This window comes from Hemiscyllium ocellatum, chromosome 11, assembly GCF_020745735.1.
Source record: "Hemiscyllium ocellatum isolate sHemOce1 chromosome 11, sHemOce1.pat.X.cur, whole genome shotgun sequence".
Lineage (NCBI taxonomy): Eukaryota > Metazoa > Chordata > Chondrichthyes > Orectolobiformes > Hemiscylliidae > Hemiscyllium > Hemiscyllium ocellatum.
The window spans coordinates 94336022-94361810 of record NC_083411.1 but is presented as its reverse complement, the minus strand read 5'-3'; the positions used below and the strand labels follow the sequence as shown (position 1 = coordinate 94361810).

Below are 25789 nucleotides of genomic sequence, written 5' to 3'. Positions count from 1 at the left end.
CTTGCTTCCTTAAATAGTAAGTGGGCTGTTTCTACTGTAATGAGAGAGAGAGAGTGGGGTAAAAGTGATTGGCACAGCTGTGACCAGTGCAAATGATCAAAAGGTGGTGATGTATCCTGGGTGAGTGAGTAGGCAGTGCAGAAACCAAGGGAGGTTAGAGGTGTGGGGTTTGAAGGGGAATGACAGGAAGATGTTGCATGCAGTAATGAGAATGGCACAGCATGAACCTCACTGGGCTGTGAGTGTAATAGCAAAGATAGATTGAATGTAAGGTAGCAGAGGGAAGAGGACCACTTATCCTTGCCCAGTGGAGAAGATCATCAATCTTGCAGCAATGCTGGCTGTTTCCCCAGACCAATGATAAGTAGGGTAGGTATGGAATGCTGTGCACTTCCAAGTGCACAGAAACTTGTAAAAAATGGTTCTGGATGCTGATCATTCAGTGGATATCCAGTGAGTGGCAAATTCTTTAGGAACAGCAATTAGTGGTATAGGGTTAGAATTGGTCATGAGCTGTGCCATTGAGGCAGGGTAGGTATTTAATGAGATAAGGTGGAGTGGATGGTCTTGTTACGCCTTGCAAAGAGATACCTTCCCTGAAACCTGACAAAATTGGCACTTGTAAGATTCAGCCCTGTGTTTTTTTTAGCAAAGTATAATGTTTTGCTGAGGTAATGACTTCCTATTGACTGCAATATAATGTATCAATGAGGTGATGACTCTCCCATTGATCAATCACATTGTCTGCAATCTGTAATATTACTATGATGAGAGTATGTTTCTTTGTTTTAGAAATAGCAGTAGTCAAAAGACATAAGCAGATGCAAAGCTTATAAATTAAATATCGTACACATTTTAATTTTGAAATACTCTGCTAATGTGATTGCAAGTTTGTTGTGCCTTTGCCTTTTATTTATTCCATTACTAAAAGCATTCTTATAATCAAGATATTATATAGCTATAATTGTAGATAGCTTGATCATTGCCTTTCCACACATATTAATAATTGTAATTAATGAGTCAGTGGAGAAAAACAAGGGAAGTGATATCTAATGTGTCTCTTTGTCCTGCATCTGTTTACAGAAAACGGAAGGAAACGGCAAGATGGGATTGTCAGTACTTCGACTATTTATTTTACTGAGCATGCTCCTGTGCAGCCTCCCAACAGCCCAGCTGCACTCAAACTGCGCTCCGTCCTAGATCTGAGTCCCTTCACAGTGACCGATCACACTCCCATGGAAATAGTGGTAGACATATTCCGAAAACTAGGCTTAAGACAGTGTCTTGTTACTCATAATGGGTGAGCGTTACAATTGTGTTGTCTTAAGGGGCAAAGCATCCAAACATTCATGCTTTCAAGGTCTGGAAATTCCATCTGCTCACTAACCTGAAATTAACTATATAATTTGTACAGAGTTGCCAAGAATACATTAACCACTCAAAATTAAATGTTAATTTATTTGCATCCCAATTATCTTGTGCTCAGGTGAATGACATCCACTGCCATAAAATTCTATAACTATAGTTTGGCTGTGGTTTAAGTAACTGTGAAATATATAGCAGTGCAGATGGAAACTTGCATTCATGAACAGAGCATTTTGTCCTTCATTTCATATATTTTCTATCTACTCAAGTAATTATTCTTTTCCTGAAGAATTGTCATTGAATTTTGGTCGCTAATAATCTCCACTACTGCTTCCAATTGTTGAATTTCTGCACATAACTCTTCTGAAGAGGGCACCAGCTATAGGTTTGGCAGTATCGTTATGGGTAGTTTGCCATAATATTCGCATGACTTTTTTTAGAAATATTTTATGTTCATAGAAAATTTGATTGCATAGCAAAATACATAAAGCAATAAATTTAATCACAAAGCAGGCATTTGTAACTTACAGACTGACACTGATAACATTACACTTTAACCCTTAACCTGTTGACTAGGAAGGGACATGAGTAAAACCAAAAGAAGAAAAATTCTTGGGTCCAATCATGAGTTGAATTACTGAATTAGATGTTCTGTTCTGAGATGGGCATTTGGTGAAATGCAATTGTAATCTTAAAGTACTGGCTGCAATGTAGTCTGTGAGAGCTATTAAAATGGAAAGGCTGAGGAGACCCACCAAAGTGGATCATTCAGTGGCAAATTCAGCATAGACATGTACAAGACAATCCCTGGATGGAGAAATGCATCTACTGAAGCTGTGCAAATTGGCCAACTAAAGGCTAAAACCACATTACACCCAAACTACTCTTCCATTAGAAAAAAAAACTGGCACCAGAAATGAATGAAAAAATCAAGGTGAAATGACTTAAAACCAATTTTCACTTTGATAGAACAGCCACATCGTTGCCATTGCTGAGCATGGAAGAGCTAATTTGGCTGCAAATGTTCAATTATCTCCTGAAATGTCATCCCATATGGCAATTTGAGACCTGTGTAAAGCAGTTGGTCCCTCAGTCACACAGTGAAAATGAATGACTATATATATAATTGCAATTGTAGATATTTGCATACAACTAGATGAGCTGTATCTTCATTGCAGACAGCATAACAGGAAGGATACCTCCACCTCCCAGGGATCCATTGTTGCCCAAAGGTAGAAATGGATCAGCAACAACAGTTAGCGCAGCAATAGCACTCTATAGGAATGACACTCCCTTGTAAAAGAATTTCACCGTGGGAATTAGCAGAGCAGAGATATGGATAGGCTGATGAGTAATTGGATAACTGCTGATAACTTGTATTTGAAAACTGGCAACTCAGGCACAAATCTGTGCACTTACAAGCTGAAATGATTGCAAAAATGCACATTATTTTCAGAGCCCTAACTAAAGAACATCATTTGGCCCAGTTGTTGAATAAACTGTGCCAATGAAATCAAGCATCTGATGTATTGAGTTTTTTGCACAGTCTAAAACAATACATTTTTATAGAACCATAGCAGTTTACGTCCCTTTGCAGCAGCAGTTTTAAAATAACAACTTATGAATTATTTTTTATAGTACAGTGCTAACTGTTTCTTCTTTATTGCAGGCGGCTCCTTGGCATTATCACAAAAAAGGATATACTGAAACATATTGCTCAGATGGCTAACCAAGATCCTGACTCCATTATGTTTAACTAAAATAAAATTTTGTTCATCTCAGTAGAGATTGCAGAGAGGAAGGTTTATTGCTGGTAATGTGCTCTGACTAATGTCAGCATTGTACCATAAGTTCCTTCTGAGGATCGAGAATGGTGTACCTCATGTTCAACGAGTGTCTGACTTCCAATTGCACTACACAATCAGCAAGATCTTTACCTTAGGTTCTTGGATAAACACTGTGGAACTGTAAGATGACTGAATGAAGAACTGATCTAAGTGTGTACTTCCATCCACAATTTGTATTAAATTCATTGCAATAGGGGTGTCATTGAGTACTGGGTGCATTAATTGTTTCAGATTTATAAACAGATAACCTCAATAAATTGTTTTGTCTTTGGACTTGTTTGAGATTAGATTTTCCAACATTATCTGATAATGCAGTCAAGTATGAATTCAGTTATTTTGGCACATTCTCCTGTGATTGAATGATTAATATAAGCAATGTTATTGAGCTAAGATTTATCAGTGTTTTGTCTGAAGAAAAACAAATGTGTAAGTACTTTTAAAATTGCAATTATACTTGATACATATAATCCTCCCAATTTAAGAAGGTTAACACACCAGCAGTTATGAGGTCCCTTGTCAGAAAACTCTGTTTTAACTTGATGTTTACAGGACTACCAAATAAAAATAATCACATTCTGCGCAACTTAGTTTAGTTAAATATAATGTGCAGGGCTCGGTGTACATATGAGAGAAATCAGCTACTTTTCCATCAAATAAACAGTTCAGTAAATAAATACAGTTGTTCTAAGGGACTGGTTTTTTTTTGTTTTGAAATAATTCCAGTTACTCATTGATCCTTTCACATGCTACCCTCGGAAATTACAGAGGATCAAGCTTTTGTTGCTGTATTGGAAGACATCACTATCCAAAGAAGCTCTGTTAAATGGAATGGAATGATCACATCTAAAAGTCCCAACTATTATATACTAATTGTGTGTTGGTTTTGGATAATTTCACTGAAATACTTGATTGTTGCCCATATGCAAGCTAGACATTATTGGGTAGCTTGCTGCTAGTCAATGATAACTTTCACTATTTCTTTTTTCTGTTTTTCCACAATAAGGATGTGGGCATCTATGACACAAACATCATTCAAAACATTTTGTGACTTCCGGTAAAGATATATAGAAGATATCTCATAACTACTTCCTGGTGCAGTTTTGATGCTAATAGCTTGAGATTTATTTGCTTTTTGTCCTGTTATTCTGGGGCATTCATTTGTAAGCACTTTATCTTTTTACTTTCTACGACACTACAAAGTGATTTTAATATGACAACCTCATCTGTCGTAGATTTTAAAAACAACCTAAAGAAATCTCAATAAGCTTAAATGTTAAACGTTCCATTTCCCCTATAGCTAAAACATGAGATGCAGTCTAGCTTGACAGGAGGGTTTTTGGAAATCTATGCTGACATCAAACCTTTCATTTCACTAGCACATACCACCAGCAATTAAGAGGTTAAGAAAGCACATTCCCATGGTCCATGGTTCTTACCATACTTTTCATGACTGAGCATGTTCAGCTCTAAGCGTGGCTCTGATGCCAGCTTTTCCCTTCCACAACAGGAGGTGGATCTCAGTGAATTTAAAGGACTTGTGTGCAGTCTATCATCATTCTGATGTTGTGCAGAATTTGTATGAATCCAAATAGTGTCATTTATTTTCACATCTTGTCAGAATGTATGTTCCACTAATATTTTTGTGTATCAGGTGGAGAGAAACCATTGTTCAGAATGGTTGCTTAAATCTTAAATTGTGTTTACAAAGAGTTTCAAGACTATCTTTTGAGATTTATTTCAGTTATCCAGGTTTGGAACTTTTTTTCCTTTTTTCTGTTTATTTATAACTCAGTAGTGCATGCTGAATCTGGAAGATTGAAATAAAAAGCACACCAGTTACTCATTGTTATAGTGCTTCCTTCAGCACTGAGGGCAGACTGGTATATGATGCTGACTTAACAGGTTTCCAATTGAAAGCAATCACAAATATCATGTCTTTTATACATCTCCTGCAGGATGACCTTTCTCCACTACTTCTCCGTGAAGAAAATTCACTTCACAATCTTCTTGTTAAGAGTCCACCATTGAAATGCTTCAGCTACTGGACTCTAACTACATATTTTCTTCTCAACACTTATTTAAATATAATTATTCATCCTGTCAAAATGCTTTGCATCAGGGAAATCCTGGCAGCAATTTTTGTGCAGATTGCAAATTGAAGAAAGAAACCCACATGCATGACCAATGGGAATGAGACTGAGGAAGGGAACGAGTTAGATGTTAAGATAAATCATAAGAAAACTATACTTGAATCATCAGTTGCAATTTGCATTACCCATAATTTGACAATTGATCCGAATTCCTACTCGTCAAAGAAATTGTCACAGTTAATGATGGGAGAAATGGAAATATTACTCTTATACAATGGGCCTTTTAACATGTTAGGTTGGAATCCATTGTTAGTGTGTCGGTGGTGGGGGGAGCGGGGCTTCTGAATTGCAAAATGTGAAGGAAAAGCTAAATTTTAAAAATTAATTTATAAACTTAAACAGTGACCTAAGCTATAGTCAAATAGAAATCTTAAACATAATCCTCAGGTTCTATTTTTGATGCATTGGAGACTGGCTGGCTGGAGTTGTGAATTCTATTTACTTGTAAATGCATACACTGATGTTAATCAAAATCTGTCCAGTCACACACAAATCAGGTTTGGTACAATGGTAACTCATCACATCTCTGAATGAAATAGTTGTCTCTGTAAATCCCACCTATTTGAACCCTTAGTATTGTCTGACTCTTCAGTGTAGGACTGTTCTGGAAGTGAGACACACACACACACACACACACACACACACACAATACTGGGAAGAGAGATAACATGGGGGAGAGAAATAGCAGCCAATACATTGCTGAGGCACATGAATGATTTAAATACTGGCAAAATGCCAATATATGTATTTTCTGGAGTAGATTATCACACATGCCTTTTTGGCAAGTGCTTTTGAAATTAAACGTAGTCGTCTGTTGTACAAGTTATATCATTAAATAAAAATGATTTTACTGTTATTCTTTTCTAATATAGTTTTGTCCCTGAGCCCAGAATGCAAGTCATTGTTGCACATTGTTGTTATATCTAGCAAACATTGTTTTGTTGATCAGCAAACATTTGTTATGTTAATCTGCACAGAATTTTTAAAATAATCTGTTATGAAGGCTTCATATTTTGAGTTTTTTTAGGCATTTGAGTTTTGATTGATTGTGGGTTGAGAGGATTTAATTCAAGTTTTATGGAGATCTCTGGGTTTTTTAAAAGTAATTAATGAAACAATATATTGGAATCCTATTTAAAACAAGGTATTTCCTGGAACCACTAGTTGATACTATTTGTCGAACTTGTTTGCTGGAGGTCACCTGACTGGGTTTTATAACTGTCTTGTTTTAAGTGTCTTATAGGCAATTGGAGTTGTTTTGAAGCAAACGTAAAATACTGGAGAAACTCAGCAGGGGTCTGCAGCATTGATGGAGAGAGAAACAGGGTTAATGCTTTGAACCTGATGATTCTTCTCAGACTCACCTTTAACTCTGTTTCTCTCACCACAGATGCTGCTAAACCTGCTGAGTTTCTCCTGCAATTTGTGTTTATTTCAGATTTCCAGCATCACAGTATTTTACTTCTATGAGAAGCCTGATGAAGAATAAGCAGTCTAGCTCATCTCTCCGGGTTCGGAAACATCCTTGTTGTGAAACCTAATTATCTTGTTGAAAGCAGCTGAAAGATTTCTTGGTAGTGTTTTCTGAACAGCCTGCATCTGCCAAGACCCTAGAGACAACTGCAATGTCTCACTACTTGTCTGTATGTACCATTAATATTCGACCAATGGCCTCCTAATGTCTTATTCTTTTGTTTCACTAGGAATTAACCATTATTAGCCAAATGTTTTCCCCCCATAATGAATGGCTACAAAGCAAAATCTATTTTCTTTCTCTCTTTACCTTGTATGTCTGGTTTATGTGCTTTGTGTTATTTACAAGGGGAATGTTTGTTTTGTAAATTACAAACTGTGTATTGACCAGTTCTGCATTTTTGTACAATAAGTTTTGTTTTATAATAAATCAATAGCTTTGTGATTATTAAAGAAAATTGGTCACTGGATCTTTTTTATTCTAATATAGAGAAGACATACAATAGGCCATATTAAATTTTTGTTGTGAACCGTCAAGTAATGGGTTGAGAGAAGGATGGTGCACTCCTTCCATCTCAGCTGTAATGTAAAATTAGGGTCTCACAACAGGATACCCAATATAGGTACTGCCAACCTGTAATTCGAACTGAGATGATAATAATTAAAAGTGAAATAATGAAGCATAATAATGAAAAAGATGAAACATCAGTTTTCTTATTCATTGTCTAACCATTGTGGCTTTTACAGTTACTAAGACCTGTGGAGGTGTAAGATTTATCCTTGATTGATGTACAAAAAAAAAATTCAGCCATTGGAATTGGTGGGCAAGTTGAAGTTGAAATTGAAAGAAGAGCTGGGAAAATTGTCATAATTGGGGTAATGCACTGTATTTGAAGTTGGAATAGAGGTAAGCCAATTTGGTTGATGGTTCAATTGAATTAGCTGGAATTCAGTTGCAGATCAATTGGCTTGACCAAAGAAATAAAATGAAGTTTAAAAAGAGGATAATGGAAATCAAAGGAAGATAGAAAGCTGGAATAGAAAAAGGTTGACTCAGATTCTGAGGAACCTTCTGGTGGGAAAGGGTCTGTGTTCAACCAAGTCCCCTGGAGGAGATGATTAAAATTGTGTAACCCGTTCCAATGTGTTATGAAAGGGACATAGAAGCAATTGACACCTCCTTCAAAAAGATAACTAAATCTGATGAGGCCAGAAAAAAAACTGGATATTATTTGTGCACAGTGGGCTGATAAGAGCTTGTGAGATTATATTGTGCTTTCTAAGGAGTTTTTTTTTAAGAAAAACAAATAATGAGATGGCAATAGAGACTATTCTCAATGCACATCAGTTGGTCCCTGAGACTTACAAGAATATCCAGTTGCATCCTGTGTACACCAAGAATATTTGAGGATAAAGCAAAATAATTTTGACTGTTGGTTGTATGTGTTAAATGAGACATGCATTAGATTAGATTACTTACAGTGTGGAAACAGGCCCTTCGGCCCAACAAGTCCACACCGACCCGCCGAAGCGCAACCCACCCATACATATACCCCTTACCTAACACTACGGGCAATTTAGCATGGCCAATTCACCTAACCCGCACATCTTTGGACTGTGGGAGGAAACCGGAGCACCCGGAGGAAACCCACGCAGACACGGGGAGAATGTGCAAACTCCACACAGTCAGCCGCCTGAGGCGGGAATTGAACCCAGGTCCCTGGCGCTGTGAGGCAGCAGTGCTAACCACTGTGCCACCATGCCGCCCACTATTTTGAGGCCTTCAAGGAAATAATTCTAGAAGAACTTTAAAAATTACTTCCTCCATGAAAATGAATTTGTGCAGATAATGGGAGGATTGCAATAGCAAGGCAGGCATCTAAGATATCTGCCTGATGAATGTGAAAATGGTCCATGAATCCAAACTTCCTTTCAATTACACTCGCAAACTGAAGAAGGATAGAAGATAGGAAGATGACAAGAATGCAAGTAGCCCAAGTTAAGAGGAGACCCTTGGGAATGTCCCGATCTCTTCAGCCAAGAAAGGCCAGTGCTGAGAGTGGAACTGATGTCTGCAGATCATGTTTCAATTGTCACAAGATGGACATCTTTGCACAGAATGCTAGATGTTGCAGGGTAAATCATTTGGAGTTATTGTACACAACATCAACATAAAGAAAGGAGTCTTGACTGAGAATATAACAGGCCAAGTTATACCTCTAACTGCAGCTGTACAGTGTACATGGAGTGCAAGCAAGGTACTAAGTTGCAGTGAGTTCTTATCAAAATGATACATAACCCCATATGCCTTTAATGAGGCCAGTAAACCTATAGTTCTATAAAGGGATAAAGGAACCACACAAATTATTTTGCTGAGGAAAGGCATAACGTAACTACCAGAGAGCAGGTTAAATGACAAGGTTTTAGTAAATGGTATTGACTGAGAATACTCGTAATTTTCTATTAGGTATACCTGGAGCGTAACCTAATGTCTTTCACAGGGATTTCCTGTGGTTTGTTTACAGATGGAATCGACGTACTGCAGAGTGAAGGAAGTAGTTTTTCCAGTGTTCACCAAAAGGCTAAGAGAAATCAAAGAGATGGAGTATTTATAAGACGAGGCTCCAGGAACTTTTTCCTTCATTTGTAGTTATCTGAGCAATGACTAAATAAAGTATATCATTGAAATTCAATTAGGTACCGCAGATATTTGGTTGTCTGAAACCTTCATTGGGGATTCGTATAATCCAAAGGAAACATTTACCAATCCATCTCTCATTGAAGTTCAGCATGTCAATCCAGAATTAAATAAGCTGTTTGGCTTAACTTGAAGCTGAAGCAAATAAATGTTTGAATGGGACTATATTAAGTATAGGATTCCAATGAGAAAGTCAGATCTCCTCATAGACCTGCAGCTGAGAAGAAGATTGTAGTTCACCAGACAGTTTTGTTGCCCAAATGTGTTAAAAATATTTTAAAATAGTCTGTGGAAATCTCTACAACAGGATATGTAGGAAACTGGGAGATCCTACCTCACATAAGTTGCCATCTCCACAAGTATTCACTCCCTCCACCAGCAATGCTCAGGCCAGCAGCGCGTACAATCTACAAGATGCTCTGCAGAAATTGTCCAAGATAGCACCTTCCAAACTCCTAAAGACTTCCATCTGGAAGGTCAAGAGTAGCAGATAGATGGGTCAACACCATTTGTAAGTTCTCCTCTAGGTCATTCACCATCTAGACTTCACCGTTCCTAAAGTATCACTGGTCAAAATCCTGGAATTCTCTTACGGCATTGTGGGTCTACCTACAGCACATAGACTTCAGAAGTTCAAGAAAGTAGCTCACCAACAGTTTCTCAAAGGCAATTAGGGAGGGCAATAATGCCCACATCCCATGAATATATGCCAGATTGTGGAAGAAGGGGAACCTGTTGTCAAACTGGCACCTTTAGTTCCCATACCCTTTTTTTTGAGGAACTATTTCATTGAGTGCTGGTATGTGCGGGACTTTGATCAATAATAAAAAAGCAGGAAATGAGTATTTCCTTATTGTTATGGATATAACCATTCAATTACCAGAGGAAATCTCCTCATAAACAACTAGTGCTGAAAAGAGTTAAACTAGTCCTTTCCTCAAAATGGGCAAATGAAGATCCAGTCAGGTCAAGTTCAATGTTATGCCTAATATTTACCAGGAAAATTTTAGGTAATCTGGGTGTAACACAATTAATTTTTTTTATCATCGACTCAGGAACCTTCAGAAAGCTAACTCCAAACCCTCAAAGTGACAATGAGATATAAAATTGTGACGATCCCCTTGCTTGGAAGAAAGGGCTGGAATTTCTTTGGTTAGCACCCTCAAGTCATCTCATAAAGCTTTAGACATTTTACATTAGTTAATGGACATGAGAAATTAGGTCCTCTAAAACTAATCAACGAAAAGGGTTATTTTTGAACAGAGGAATGATCCCTCCTTTTCGATTGTATTTCCTAAAAAGATAAAATGACACGTAGAAGGGCCACTTAGAACAATTAGAGCTTTGTAATTTTCAAAATAATCTGCTGATTTGATAATAACTCTTGCCGTAAGTGCATTTGCAAAGGTCAGTGTAACCTACCTAGGGCATATAGGAGGGCAAGGTCCAAGGCTGTTGAGCAGTGAAAATATAGACTTTTGTTGACATCCCTATCCCTTAACCTAAATGAGAAATATGAGTTTCTGGAGAACTGGTTCTAAAAAAGAATCACTGGGCTCGAAACATTAATGCTGTTTACTCTTCACAAATGCTTCCAGACCTCCTGAGTTTCCCCAGAAATTTCTGTTTTTGTTTGTTTCAGATTTCCAGTATCTGCAGTTGTTTTATCTCAGAGATAAGTTCATACATTCATATGAATAATGTGACTATGAATAAGTAGATACATCAGTCTTTATACATTTTTATGTATGTATTTTGTTTTTTCTCTGTATTTTGGTATTTCAGTTCTTCAATGGTGGGGTGTTAGGAAGAATTCTTATTTAATTTTTGTTTGAGCATTTTCAAGAATATGGAGATATTTGGATTTATTGAAAGAACAATTAAAATACATATTGGAACTTTTTAATTAACAAAGCATTTCTTGAAAGCTATGTGGTTTCCACGAATTGCTGGACATGTTTCCTGAAGGTCATGTGACTGGATTTTATGGCTGTCTTGGTGAACAAGTCTTTTATAAGGAGTTAGCATTTTTGTTTCAGTTGGAGGAATCTGTTGAAGACTGGACTATTTAAGTTATCTCTTCTCTTTCTGAAATACCCATATGGTAACTTCAGTGTGAAGTTTGATTGTCCACTTAAAGAGCAACTGGAAGACATTTCCAAACTATGTTTCCTGAGCAAACTGCAACTGCCGTGACCCCAGCAAGAGCTTCTGAATCTAGTAACCTGTGTATGCCAGAACACTAGGTCAAAATTCCACACCTCATTCTTTTACTTTCTTCAAGAGCAAGCCATTATTGACCAAGGATGTTTACCTTTATACCCATCGTTAATGCCTGCAGGGAAAAATCTAGGTATTTTGCCTGTTTGATAGTGTGTGTGTGTGTGTGTGTGTGTTAATTATTTGGAGGGGTTATATATTTTCATGTTACAAACTCTGATTTCTGCATCTTTGTAGAATAAGTTTTTTTTGTAAATCAATAATTTATGTTTATTAATGAAATCTGTTTGATGGATATTTTTATTCTAAGACTAACACATTTCACCATATCAGGAACTGGGTAAAACAATAAAATTTATGTTGTGATCTAGCCAGTGGAAGTAGAGATAAACAGTGCACTTCTACCATTTCAGTCATAACAAATCACATATTATCATTAATTTCAGCATTGTAATCATTTAACTGAAAACCTTGTAAAACATTGAATATTCCAGTCTTCTTTATTTACTCTGTGAAATTTCATTTATGCTTTTTCATATCTTCAAGATCTCTTAAAAGCACTACAGAATCAATTAAGAAATTTTGAAGCTCCAACATTTATTTTAGTTGTTTGAAATCCAAGCTGTGATCAATGTTAAGTGTGTAATTTAAGAATTCAAAATACAAAGTTCATTAATTTACTCCCACCTCAAGTTCTTGATTGTAAATGATGTTGATGCTCTGATTAGGATTTATCCAGGAGTGGGTCAAAAATGTTACAAACCATCCTTTTCCCAAGAACACCAAATTCAAAGAGAATAATCCATCAAATATTGATTGAGTTGCCTAGACTTGAAAGCTGAATGTACACATCTCAAATGAAACTCCATGTTACATTCCTATTACAAAGTCAAAAATCATCCCATCAACAGCAGATACAAAGAAAGACCAATTTATTTTTATAATGCCTTCAGCATGTTGATCAGGTTACTGAGAGAGTTTTCATTTTCTTGAATAATACCATGGATGTTCCTTTCGCAGAAATAGAAGGCTTCAGCTTAATATTGCAATTGTGCAACCTCCAATCATGATACTTCACAGAATTAATTGGAATTTGAACTATTTCATTAGATGTGAGATTTTAACAATTGAAATAAAGGGACAATTGTAATTTGTGAGGTAAATGTGAAACAGCATTCACTATTTGTAATCTCACGATACAGTCCAGAAAACCACAAAATAATTCAGAAACAACTCTTCTCAGGCCAAATATAAATTCTTGAGTCCAGGTTATTGTCCCTGTTACCTTGATAAGTACTCAAATACCCCAGATTTTTGAATTTTTAATTTAATCTTTCGTTTCTGATCTATATCCTTATCTTTTCTGGCAGCTGGGAAAGTTATATAATTTACAGTCGACAGTTTTTAAATACCAGCATCCTCTCTTGTTTAAATATAGAAACATGTCTTGCACAGGAGGTGGCCATTTGATATTTTATATCTATTTCAGTAAATGTTTTCTAGCTCAGTACCACTTTCTGGCTCTTGATTCAAAGTCCAGTAGCTTCAAGTATTTTTAAATTGTGATTGTGGTCTCCAATACACTTTTAGGCAATGAGTTTCTGAACCCACCACTCTCTGAGCAGAAAGAGTTACCCCACAGTTTGTCTACCCATACGCTTCAAATTAGTGATGCCCCTCCCCCCAAATTATTGACCTCTGCTAATGGAAATAAGTCATTCTTTTTCCACTGTATCTAGGCTGCTCGTAATTCTATACACTTCAATTAAATTTACCTCAGCCTCATCTGATTCAGACAAAAAATTCAACCTATCCAACCTTTCCTCATACCTAAAATTCACCATTTCTGGCAACATGCTACGCTCATCATATTACTCTGGACAAGGCTTATTTATTTGAATTGAAATGCAGGATATAGGTTTATGGCAAAGTCAACACACTGTTTTTGTCCATTAATGCACTGGATGAACTGTAAATTGGAATCTTACTTAATATTCTGTCTTCACTCTCTCCCCCAACATCCCCATCTCAGTTTGGAATAATAAAACCAATTATATTATGCGACAGCCATCATCGTTACCACCAGTTAACTTAGGGCAGACCAGGATGATTCTTAGAATCATTTCCATCTCTGATTCAGTTTCACAATGAGAAGTTCATCCACCCAGTGGGTCAGGTGGAGAACAACTAATTAATTATTTTTGAAAATAAAGGTTAAATTTGGCAAATAATCAAATAAATAATTTGCATATAAGTTGTGATGTAGCAATGTCTCTGTGATTTAGGCATAAAATATTGCAGCTGGACAGAAAGATATGTGACACAGTTTTAATCTCTTGCATATTCTACAAAGGAGCTGCCTGACAATTGTTGCAGGTTCAAATACCTGATTTTGCATCACTGAAACCTGTCTGCTTATTTCTGCTGTGAACAACACACTTTTTGGATCTTTTTCCATGATAATGAGACATGCTGCAACAAGCGTGAGTGATAAATATTCAAACCATTTTTTAAAAATTGATATTTGGAGAAAGGCATGCAGAATTTGATGACAGTGAAGGAAATACAAGCTGTAGCATTGCTATTGTTACAGACGTCATCAATCTCCATCATCATTAATTATCTTTTATAATCTGTGAAAATTATTTTGTTTTGGCTCTGTGCTTAAACTAGTATATTGATTAGTTGCTGTGCATAAGGGAAGCTATTTATAATTTTTTCATCTACTTGGACTTAAGTTATCAAACATTGCCCTTGAATTAATTTCAACAATACACCATTTCCATACTATATTGTTTTAAGTAGAAAATTCAGGTCAAAAGGTCAGGCATCACCTGAAGGAGAAGAAACATTTAGCATTTCAAATCAATGGACTTCATTAGAACTGGAAGAAATTAGAAATTTAACAGGTTTTCAGGAAGCACAGAGGTATGAGTCACTCAGCCCAAAGTGTTAATTTGATTTCATCCACAGATGCTGCTCAGCTTTTCCATCAGTTTCTGTTTTTGTTTGTGTTGGACAGAGTTATGAGGGGTAAGTGGGAAAATAACAAAAGTGAAGTAGGGTAGAAAGATGATGGTGCAAGGTGAAAGAAAATAGAATAAGTACAGAAACGAAAGATGGGTTTGAAAAGCTGTAAATGACAACAACAGAGCCATTAACAGTACTTTTGTTTGAAAGGAAACTTTTATTATCTGAAATTAAAATTTAGTTTTCATTTAACTTGTTCATGGGATGTGAGCATTGCTGGTGAGAGCAAAGTTTATTGCACATCCCTGTAAGCTTCCAAGTAGGTGGTGGTGAGCTGCTATCTTTTATCTGTTTGAGGTTGTGTTGTAGGTATGCCTGCTGTATTGTTAGGAAGAGGATTCTAGAATATTTATTTGGTGACGGAAGAAATGTTGATCCATTTCCGAATTGGGGTGGTCTGTTGAAAAGGGAACTTGCAGGCAGTGGTATTTACACCCATACTCTCCTTGTTCTTCTTGGTATTGATGTCATGGGTTTTGAACGTGCTGTAAAAGGATCCTTGATAAGTTTCTGCAGTGCATCTTGTGTATGGTTCACGCTGCTGCCACTGTGTGGTGATGTGATGAAAAGTGTATTATATCTATATATTAGATATTTAGACTTTGATTTTAAACTTGAAGCAGATGATGTGGGTCAGTCCTGTGAACATGTTTTGCTAAAGGTCAGCAAGTCAGTTTGGAACAGTCTGGTGACCTATGTTCATCAGTTCCAAAAAAACCATGAGACTGCACTAAGTGCTGAGGAGAATTCCAGTAAGGGTGTTAATGGATAAAACGTTTATACTGTTGGTCTTATGACAGACAGTGTAAGTATATTAAGGCAATTACTTTTATTTGATACAGAACGGAAATGGTTCAAAGTTTTAATTCAAATGTACACAGAATTTAGAAGGTAAAAATGTTTTTTTTGTTCCAGTCACTTCTGGGGAACCATCTACAGTCAGTGGAAGTAGTTTCTAATATGCAAAGCTTCCAAGCCAAGACCACTTAGAAACTTTAGGTCATCAGCATTTTTGGAGGTTTATGTCAACAGACACAGAATTGTAAGATTGTCTTCATAGTTCAAGAGAAATAAATTGGGGAGAGTCAGTTAAATAAAGATAAATTTAGCAGTGATCTTTGTCTGGGATTGAATCTCTGTAATGGATAATGCTAAGAAACAACTGAGAACTTTGCTTTGAAGTACAAGTTTGTAACTGTCTAATATATTTCAGTGGTTAACCACTACATTAACCAACTGCAAAATTAAAAAAAAAGTCTCTCAGGCCAATTTTCATTCTGGAATCTGACTTGTGCAGCATTATTGTCAGCAGGGATCATTAGAACCCCTTACACACTCAGTCTAAAGGATCCAAAGTAGCTAGATGATCCATCATCATCATCCATTAATCTTATATCAGAAACAGTAACAAATATTTCATCACCAGCATTCAACTGAAAAAGTCCTCCTTGGTAGATGGAATTCAAACCATATTCAGCATTCGCTGCCCAACATTTTGTTCCTACACCTTTCATCAGGAGGATTGGCGATGCATAGATAGGTGTCATCCTGTATATGCACTGCACAAGTTGTTGCTCATTAGGTATTTCAGAAAAGTCCGCATCATCAGCTACAGCCTTGTGCTGATATCTGAAGTAAGTCTGAGCATAAATGTAGTATTTGCCTGTTTCACTGACTCGCAATTTTCCATGATTGATCGTCATGTTCTGAACATAGGCTAAACCTTTCTCAAAACCCCATTTAACAAGGTGACGGCATGACTGGTCTGCATAGTGCGACATACCTGTTGGAAAAAGTAAGAATTCAGAATATAAAATTCCAAGTACATTTCTCATCTTTCATACAAAACATAGTGAATGTTAAATGTGTTAATCAGCAATATTTCAGTAATTCATAAAGTGTCATAGGAACTAATATGCTGGTAGCAAAAGCAAAGCCATTCATTCATCAAATAAAATAATCATGTTGTTATAGTGTAGCAAGTTCAGATTAAATTATTACATCAAAACAATTACTGTAACATGAATTATACCAGTATTTTTTTCTGAACATTCACTAAATGTACAATAAGCCAAAAGGAGATTGGATTTATTATTTTGTCAACTGATTATAAAAACAGTGAAATGGAATTGTATCACATTGGTTCCATGGTTAGTTCTGAAAAAAATAGCATTTCGAAGCTCCTCTTGGTACACAAATTTTGTCATGGTGTTGATGATGCAAGCTCATAGAACTCTTCCTCATTATGGATGCACCATGATTTCTCATGGCACAGGGCAGAGTAAATGGAATCCAAGCTCTTCCCTAGGTAGCTTTGTTTTTTATGGGAATAAGAGAACAGATCCCAGTGCATATGAATACAGAGGTATTGTCAACTGTTTGGAAAAGGTTAAGCTGCCCTCTAAACGTCAAGAAAAGGCAGAGGTTCTACCTATTTAAGGTAAAAATATAAGTGCGGCTAAAGAAAGGTAGAGGAGATTGGGAGAAAAATACAAGACCAGTTTATACTTCCAAGACCTTTGAAATGTGTATGCCACACATTATGTATAATTGCTGAAATAGACAAGTATAAGCTGTTTCTTCCAATAGTTTGCACATCAAACACTGCTTCAAAAAGAATTAGTGAGTGACTCTTCATTTTCAGGGCTCAGAAATGATACCTCCACTGATTCTATTAAGCATGCAGACAGAAAGCTTTTAAGCTTAATGAATTCAGTATTGGATAGACAGAACCAAAACAAAGGTACTTGAATTAAATTCAACAATATTCTCCCAAAAAGTCCCCATCCTCCACGCTTTTCCACTTGGATGAATGTGTTATTTTTGGGTGTGGAGGTGTCGATGCTGGACCTGGGTGGACAAAGTTTAGAAATTTATGTATCTGTAAATAAAAATCTGCAAATCAAATTCACCCCATATCTGTGCATGTGAGGGAGCGAGAGACTGTATCTCTGTGTCTCAGAGAGAGCTTGTGTATGAGAGAGGGTCTGCGTACAATGTGTGTGTGTGTGTGTACATGCGCAAAGTGCAGTGGGGTCACTTGTAGTGTGGCATGAACCCAAGATCCCAGTTGAGGGCAGCCTCTGCTCAGCAACTTTGTGTTATTGTATATCCTGAAGTCCACGTTAGAGGACGGTCACCCGAAGTTCTGAGGACAAATCTCCCTGACCTACTGGGAGGGAACATGCCTATCTAGTGATTGATGAATGAACACCACACAACAATTGTTGTAGCCTTTTCTTGGTCTTGCCAATGTACCATGCCTTGGGACATCCTTGCCTACACCGTATGAGATAGACAACTTTGGCTGAATCACATGAATGCCTGCCGCGTTCATGGTTGGTGATGTCCATACATGTAATTGTGGTTTCCATGTCGACACTCTGACACGTCGTATAGTGGTTACCATGACGGGATTGTACGGTGTTGTGGTCAATGTTGTCCTGACGGCTGGGCAGTTTGCTGCGAACGATGGTCTATCTAAGGTTTGGTAGTTGTTTAAAGGTGAGAAGTGGAGGCAAAGGGAAGGTCTTGGTGAGGTGCTTATCCTCATCAATAACATATTGCAGGCTGCTAAGAACATGGCATAGTTTCTCTGCTCCTGGGAAGTACTGGACAACGAATGGTACCGTATTGGTCATATTCTGTGTCTGTCTCCTCAGGAGGTCATTGCAGTTTCTCTCTGTGGCATGTTGGAACTGGCAGTCGATGAATTCTGTTCTTACGTGGGTATCCTTCAGCACCAGCGACAGACACATGAAGATGCTGAAGGACGCCCTCATAAGAACAGGATATAATGCCCAACTCATCGATCACTAGTAAACAGGTGGTCCTCCAGAAACAGACACAGGATACCACCGATACGGTACCCTTCGTTGTCCAGTATTTCCCAGGAGCAGAGAAACTACGCCATGTTCTTCGCAGCCTGCAATATGTTATCGATGAGGATAAGGACATCACCAAGATCTTCCCTTCGCCTCCACTTCTTGCCTTTAAACAACCACCATTGTTCACAGCAAACTGCCCAACTGTCAGGACAACATTGACCGCAACACCGTACAACCCTGTCAGAGCAATCTCTGCAAGATGTGTCAGAATGTCAACACGGATACCACCATTATACGTGGGGACACCACCCACCATGAACGCAGCAGGCATTCGTGTGATTTGGCCAAAGTTGTCTATCTCATACACTGTAGGCAAGGATGCCACGAGGCATAGTATGTTGACAAGACCAAGCAGACACTATGACAACAGATGAATAGACACCACACAACAATCACCAGAAGGCATGTTCCCTCCCAGTCGAGAGCATTTCTGCAGAGAAGGACATTCGGCCTTGGATCTTTGGGTGACCATCCTCCAAGGCAGACCTCAGGATATGCAACAATACAGAGTCGCCGAACAGAGGCTGATAGACACATGAGGATGGCGTCAACTAAAATGTTGGGTTCATGTCACAATACTGGTGACCCCACTACACTACATACATACAGACACAGTCTTACACACAATCACACTCACACAGACCCTCATTCACATGTTCTCTCTCTCAGACACTCAGACCACTCCCCCAGTCTCACTCACGTGCACACACTCTCAAAAGTACATGCTCTGTCACACACATGCGCACTCACACACTCACTCTCTCTTGCTCACACACACATATAAGTCTATGAGGTGAATTTGCATTTGCAGATTTGTATTTGCAGATACATTCTATTTTGTTCAAAAAGCACACAAACTGTAGGCAGTCAGTCCAGGTGCCATTCCGTAAGTTGCTACTTTGGAAACAGAACCGGATGGACTCAAGATTGGGATACAGATAGGCTCTAACTTCACACCTTTAATACATTATCTGAGCTGGGATGTCACTTTTCTTTATAAAACCTTAAGTTATTTCAGGAAAGGAACTTGAAAGAAGTTCTGGGATTTACACATTAATGAATTGAAACCTGCAAACCTATTCTGGATGATTAAAGACTTAACAGCAATCTCGGTTTGTTCAATATATCACATCAGTTGTATGACACTTCGATCTTTTACTGTAAATTCTGTGTCCTGTGATCATGCCCCATGAGCTACCTGAGAAAGGAGCAGTGCTCCAAAAACTTGTACTTCCAAATAAACCTGTCAGTCTATAACCTAGTGTTGTATGATTTTTAACTGTGTTATTTCTTGAAAAACAATGCCTTTTACTCCTCTCATTTCCTCCAGCTATGAGCATCTATATTGACCTAAGCAATGCCTGCCATTTTCGGGATATGTGGAACATTCTTTGTTCCAATTTCTCCTCAGGTCCCCTCTATATCCGATTCTCTTGATGATATTTTGTACTTTCACCTTGAAGTGAAAAATAACCTTTAACATTAGATTCGATACAGTATGGAAACAGGCTTTTCAACCCAACAATTCCATTCCGACCCTCTGAAGAGTAACCCACCCAGACCCATTCCCCCACGCTATATTTACGCCTGACTAATACACCTAAAACAATGGATAGTTTGCCTAACCTGCACATCTTTGGACTGTGAGAGGAAGCTGGAGCACCCAGAAGAAACCCACACAGACACAGGGAGAATGTGCAAACTCCACACAGTCACCCAAGGCAGGAATTGAACCCGGGTCCCTGGCGCTGTGAGGCAGCAGTGCTAACCATTGAGCCACCTTGCTGCCCCCTTGTTTCCAATTTCCACCCTCATTTACAAGATTCATTTCTGATTCTTTACTCTCTCTTCCTCTGATTCACTACTTTGATTTCAGCGACAGTTTGTCAAAGAATATCCTAATCCAGACTTATGTGATTTCTAGAATCTAGTAAAGGAAGAAGATATTTTATTGTCCAAATTAAGGAATGGGTAAAGAGAATATCATCATGTCATCAGACTTGAAGGGACTTTTAACCATCAAGAAATAAGTCATGAGATGACACAAAACTTAGGTTTTCAAAACTGGAAGTTTGTGTGAATAAAGACTGAAGAAATATTTTTTTTAAAATCCATATTTTGGGATCCTGAGAAAGAAAGGGTTTAAAAAAAAAGGTGTGATGCCTTAATTTCAACAGTGATGTGATAGGACGGTATATGTTCACGCTGTAGAGAACCAGCTATTGAAACAAGTAGCAAGGAAATGATGAAACAAAAAGCAGTCTGTGACTTTTGAATTACTTGAGTGAGTCAAAATGGCCACCTACTTCCCCCTGCAGCAAATGTGTTGCTGGTCAAAGCACAGCAGGCCAGGCAGCATCTCAGGAATAGAGAATTCGACGTTTCGAGCATAAGCCCTTCATCAGGAATAAGAGAGAGAGAGCCAAGCAGGCTAAGATAAAAGGTAGGGAGGAGGGACTAGGGGGAGGGGCGATGGAGGTGGGATAGGTGGAAGGAGGTCAAGGTGAGGGTGATAGGCCGGAGTGGGGTGGGGGCGGTGAGGTCAGGAAGAGGATTGCAGGTTAGGAGGGCGGTGCTGAGTTGAGGGAACCGACTGAGACAAGGTGGGGGGAGGGGAAATGAGGAGTCCGTGTGGGATCAGTCGGTTCCGTAGACAGGTGCTGAGGAAGGAGATGTGGCTGTGGTAACGAGTCTGTTTGAGAACGTGGCTGAAGAGTTTCTGTGCAGAGGAGATGACCTGGGGGGTGCAGTGAGAGAGGGACTCACTGAAATCCTTGTAGAGGGAGGAAGAGAGCTTACATAGAACATAGAACATAGAAGGATACAGCGCAGTACAGGCCCTTCGGCCCTCGATGTTGCGCCGACCGAATCCTACCTAACCTATACTAGCCCAATAACCTCCAAATGCCTATCCAATGCCCGCTTAAATGACCATAAAGAAGGAGAGTTCACCACTGATACGGGCAGGGCATTCCATGAACTCACAACCCGCTGTGTGAAGAATCTACCCCTAACATCTGTCCTATACCTACCACCCCTTAATTTAAAGCTATGTCCCCTAGTAACACCTGACTCCATTAGCTGTAAAAGGTTCTTAGTATCTACCCTATCTAAACCCCTAATCATCTTATACACTTCTATCAGATCTCCCCTAAACCTTCTCTTCTCCAATGAGAACAGCCCCAAGTGCCTCAGCCTTTCCTCATAAGATTTTCCTACCATTCCAGGCAACATCCTGGTAAACCTCCTCTGCACTCGTTCTAAAGCTTCCACATCCTTCCTATAGTATGGCGACCAAAACTGCACACAATACTCCAGATGAGGCCGCACCAGAGTCTTATACAACTGCAACATGACCTCAGGACTCCGGAACTCAATTCCTCTGCCAATAAAGCCCAGTACTCCATATGCCTTCCTCACAGCACTATTTACCTGGGTGGCAACTTTCAGAGATCTGTGTACATGGACACCAAGATCCCTCTGCTCATCCACACTACCAAGTAGCCTACCATTAGCCCAGTAATCCATCATCTTGTTATTCCTACCAAAGTGAACGACTTCGCACTTAGCTACATTGAATTCCATTTGCCACATTTCCGCCCAGCTCTGCAACTTATCTATATCCCGCTGTAACCTACCACTTCCTTCCTCACTATCCACAACTCCACCGACTTTTGTGTCATCCGCAAACTTGCTTACCCAGCTTTCAAGTCCTTCCTCTAGATCATTTATAAAGATAACAAAAAGCAATGGTCCCAAAACAGATCCTTGTGGTACACCGCTAGTAACTGCGCTCCAAGATGAACATAATCCATCAACTACTACCCTCTGTCTCCTTCCAGCCAGCCAATTCCTAATCCAAACCTCTAATGTATCCTCAATGCCATACCTCCGAAGTTTTAGCATTAGCCTACCATGGGGAACCTTATCGAACGCCTTACTAAAATCCATATACACAACATCTACTGCTTTACCCTCATCCACTTCCTTGGTCACCTTCTCAAAGAACTCAATAAGGTTTGTGAGGCACGACCTGCCCTTCACAAAACCATGCTGGCTATCCCTGATCACGTTATTCCTACCCAGATGTTCATAAATCTTATCCCTTACCATTCTCTCTAAGACTTTGCCCACCACTGAAGTCAGACTCACTGGCCTATAGTTACTCGGGCTATCCCTACTCCCTTTCTTGAACAATGGGACCACATTCGCTATCCTCCAGTCCTCTGGTACTATTCCCGTTGACAACGACGACATAAAAATCCAGGCCAATGGCTCTGCTATCTCCTCCCTAGCTTCCCATAGGATCCTGGGGTAAATGCCATCAGGCCCAGGAGACTTATCTATATTCATCCTTTCCAATATTCCCAAAACCTCTTCCCTGCATATTTCCAGGGCATCCATTCTAATTAATTGTGATTCCATATTCACATCAGCAACAGTGTCCTGTTCCTGAGTGAATACTGATGAAAAGTACTGATTTAATGTCTCTCCAATCTCCTCCGCCTCCACACACAACTTCCCACTACTATCCTTGACTGGACCGATACCTACCCTAGTCATCCTTTTATTCTTGACATACCTATAGAAAGCCTTTGGGTTTTCCCTAATCCTACCAGCTAAAGACTTTTCATGTCCCCTTCTCGCTTCTCTTAGCTCCCTCTTTAGCTCCTTCCTGGCTACCTTATAACTCTCAATCGCCCCTACTGAACCTTCACGCCTCATCTTTACATATGCCGCCTTCTTCCCTTTCACAAGGGACTCCAATTCCTTACTAAACCACGGCTGCCTCACAAGGCCCTTTACACCATGCCTGACTGGTACATACCTTTCGAGGACACGCAGTAGCTGCTCCTTGAACAATCCCCACATCTCATTAGTGTTCTTCTCTTGAAGCCTGTTTTTCCAATCCACACATCCTAAGTCATGCCTCACTGCATCATAATTTCCCTGCCCCCAGCTATAGCTCTTGCCCTGCGGCACACGATTATCCCTCTCCATCACTAAAGTAAAAGTCACCGAGTTGTGGTCACTGTCCCCGAAGTGCTCACCTACCTCCAAGTCTAACACCTGGCCTGGTTCATTACCTAGAACCAAATCCAATATAGCCTCCCCTCTTGTTGGCCTGTCGACATATTGTGTCAGGAAACCATCCTGCACACATTGTACAAACACCGACCCATCTAATGAACTCGAGCTATAGCTCTCCCAGTCAACATCTGGGAAGTTAAAGTCCCCCATAACAACCACCCTGCTACCTTCACTCTTTTCCTGAATCATCCTCGCAATATTATCCTCTACTTCTCTAGGACTATTAGGAGGCCTGTAGAAAACACCTAACAGGGTGACCTCACCTTTCCTATTTCTAACCTCAGCCCAAACTACCTCAGATGGCAAGTCCTCTTCCATCGTCCATTCCACTGCTGTGATACTGTCTTTGACAAGTAATGCCACGCCTCCCCCTTTTTTACCCCCATGTCTGATCCTACTAAAACATTTGAACCCTGGAACGTGCAACAGCCATTCTTGTCCCTGTTCTACCCACGTCTCTGTAATGGCCACAACATCGAAGTCCCAGGTACCAACCCACGCTGCAAGTTCACCTACCTTATTCCTTATACTTCTGGCATTGAAGTATACACACTTCAATCCACCTTTCTGGTTACAGGCACCCTCCTTAGAGATCGCTGCATTATTCCTAACCTCCCTACACTCAAGGTCCTGTACCCTAAAGCTACAGTCCTGGTTCCCATGCCCCCGCGGAGTTAGTTTAAACCCTCCCAAAGCTTCTTCAAGGAAGGCATCCTTGTAAGAGGATTTGCAGTAGGTTAAAATCTTCGAGTAAAAAATGAGGTCTGCAGATGCTGGAGATCACAGCTGCAAATGTGTTGCTGGTCAAAGCACAGCAGGCCAGGCAGCATCTCAGGAATAGAGAATTCGACGTTTCGAGCATAAGCCCTTCATCAGGAATAAGAGAGAGAGCCAAGCAGGCTAAGATAAAAGGTAGGGAGGAGGGACTGGGGGGAGGGGCGATGGAGGTGGGATAGGTGGAAGGAGGTCAAGGTGAGGGTGATAGGCCGGAGTGGGGTGGGGGCGGAGAGGTCGGGAAGAGGATTGCAGCTTACCCTCCCTGATACCGTGACAATCACAGGAGATACAAGAGAGAATTGTACTTTTTTTTTCCGTTTTCAGTGACAAAGCTAAAAAATAACCACAGAATTAATTTAAAAATGTGAAGAAGTAAAAACAATAACAAGGTTATCATTGCTTCAGGAAAGAGTGCCCCAAACTGTATTGTAGCTGAGATCTCACTTCTTTTGACTTCTTGATATGAAAGATCAGTTAATCACAAAGTTTCAATCTAACTTTTGAGGGCATCATTTTCCAGTCACCAGCTTGAATGACTTTATGCAGATCTTCAAAGCTAATGATGTTGCCTGAAGTTCTGGTGTCTGACACTTCACATTCACTTGGCTCTCCCTTTAGTCATCATTTTAATAATGACTAAAGCAAGGCTTCAAAGATGTTTTAAATTTGAGGATACCTATGTATCAATGGTATGTGTTTAACATCAGAACTGAAGGTAGGAGGGAGACTATTGATCAGTATGTTACCACATGGATACATTTAGTTAAATCCTACAGCTTTGAACAACAGTGAGAGGATCTCATCAGTATGGGGACAATCTTAGGCATAAGAGCTACTACTGTGAGACCGTCTAACAGAGAAGAAATCTGCTCTCAAGAAAGCTCTCAGAATATGCAGAACTCTGAGATGGCCAATCATCAGCAAGAGAGTATTAGTGGGAGGACAAACGAGGTTTTGCATTATGATAATAGACATTGTTGGCTGAATGAGAGCAAATTATTGGGAATAAATTGATTAAATATTTGCAGAAAAACTACTGAGCAAGGATGTAAACATTGCAGACAACATCATAGTAAATGAAGGAAAACACATCCAGCTTTGGGGGAAGCAGTGTTCTAACTGCAAAAAGCTAAATCATTTTGCAGACAAGTGTTTAGCTAGAAAGAAGCACAGCAAGATTATAAAGATGGCAGTTGGACAGATGTCAGCCAATGATGCTGGCAAATCACTGTACATCATACAACAGTGTAG

The 25789-nt window shown here is 39.2% G+C and overlaps 2 protein-coding genes across 3 annotated transcripts in view; one reads left to right on the top strand and one right to left on the bottom strand.

Annotated features, from left to right (window-relative positions):
- Positions 1-7178, top strand: part of clcn5b (chloride channel, voltage-sensitive 5b) — a 156796-nt gene extending 149618 nt beyond the window's left edge. For both annotated transcript variants that reach the window (XM_060832729.1, XM_060832732.1), the window contains exons 12-13: positions 1084-1300; positions 3035-7178. In XM_060832729.1, coding sequence (XP_060688712.1) covers positions 1084-1300; positions 3035-3125 — 308 coding nt within the window. In that variant the 3' untranslated portion in view covers positions 3126-7178. The remainder of the gene's footprint in view (positions 1-1083; positions 1301-3034) is intronic.
- Positions 7179-14920: 7742 nt separating this feature from the next.
- Positions 14921-25789, bottom strand: part of tnfsf10l (TNF superfamily member 10, like) — a 30976-nt gene continuing 20107 nt past the window's right edge. Inside the window, exon 5 of the mRNA XM_060832728.1 lies at positions 14921-16566. Coding sequence (XP_060688711.1) covers positions 16112-16566 — 455 coding nt within the window. The 3' untranslated portion in view covers positions 14921-16111. The remainder of the gene's footprint in view (positions 16567-25789) is intronic.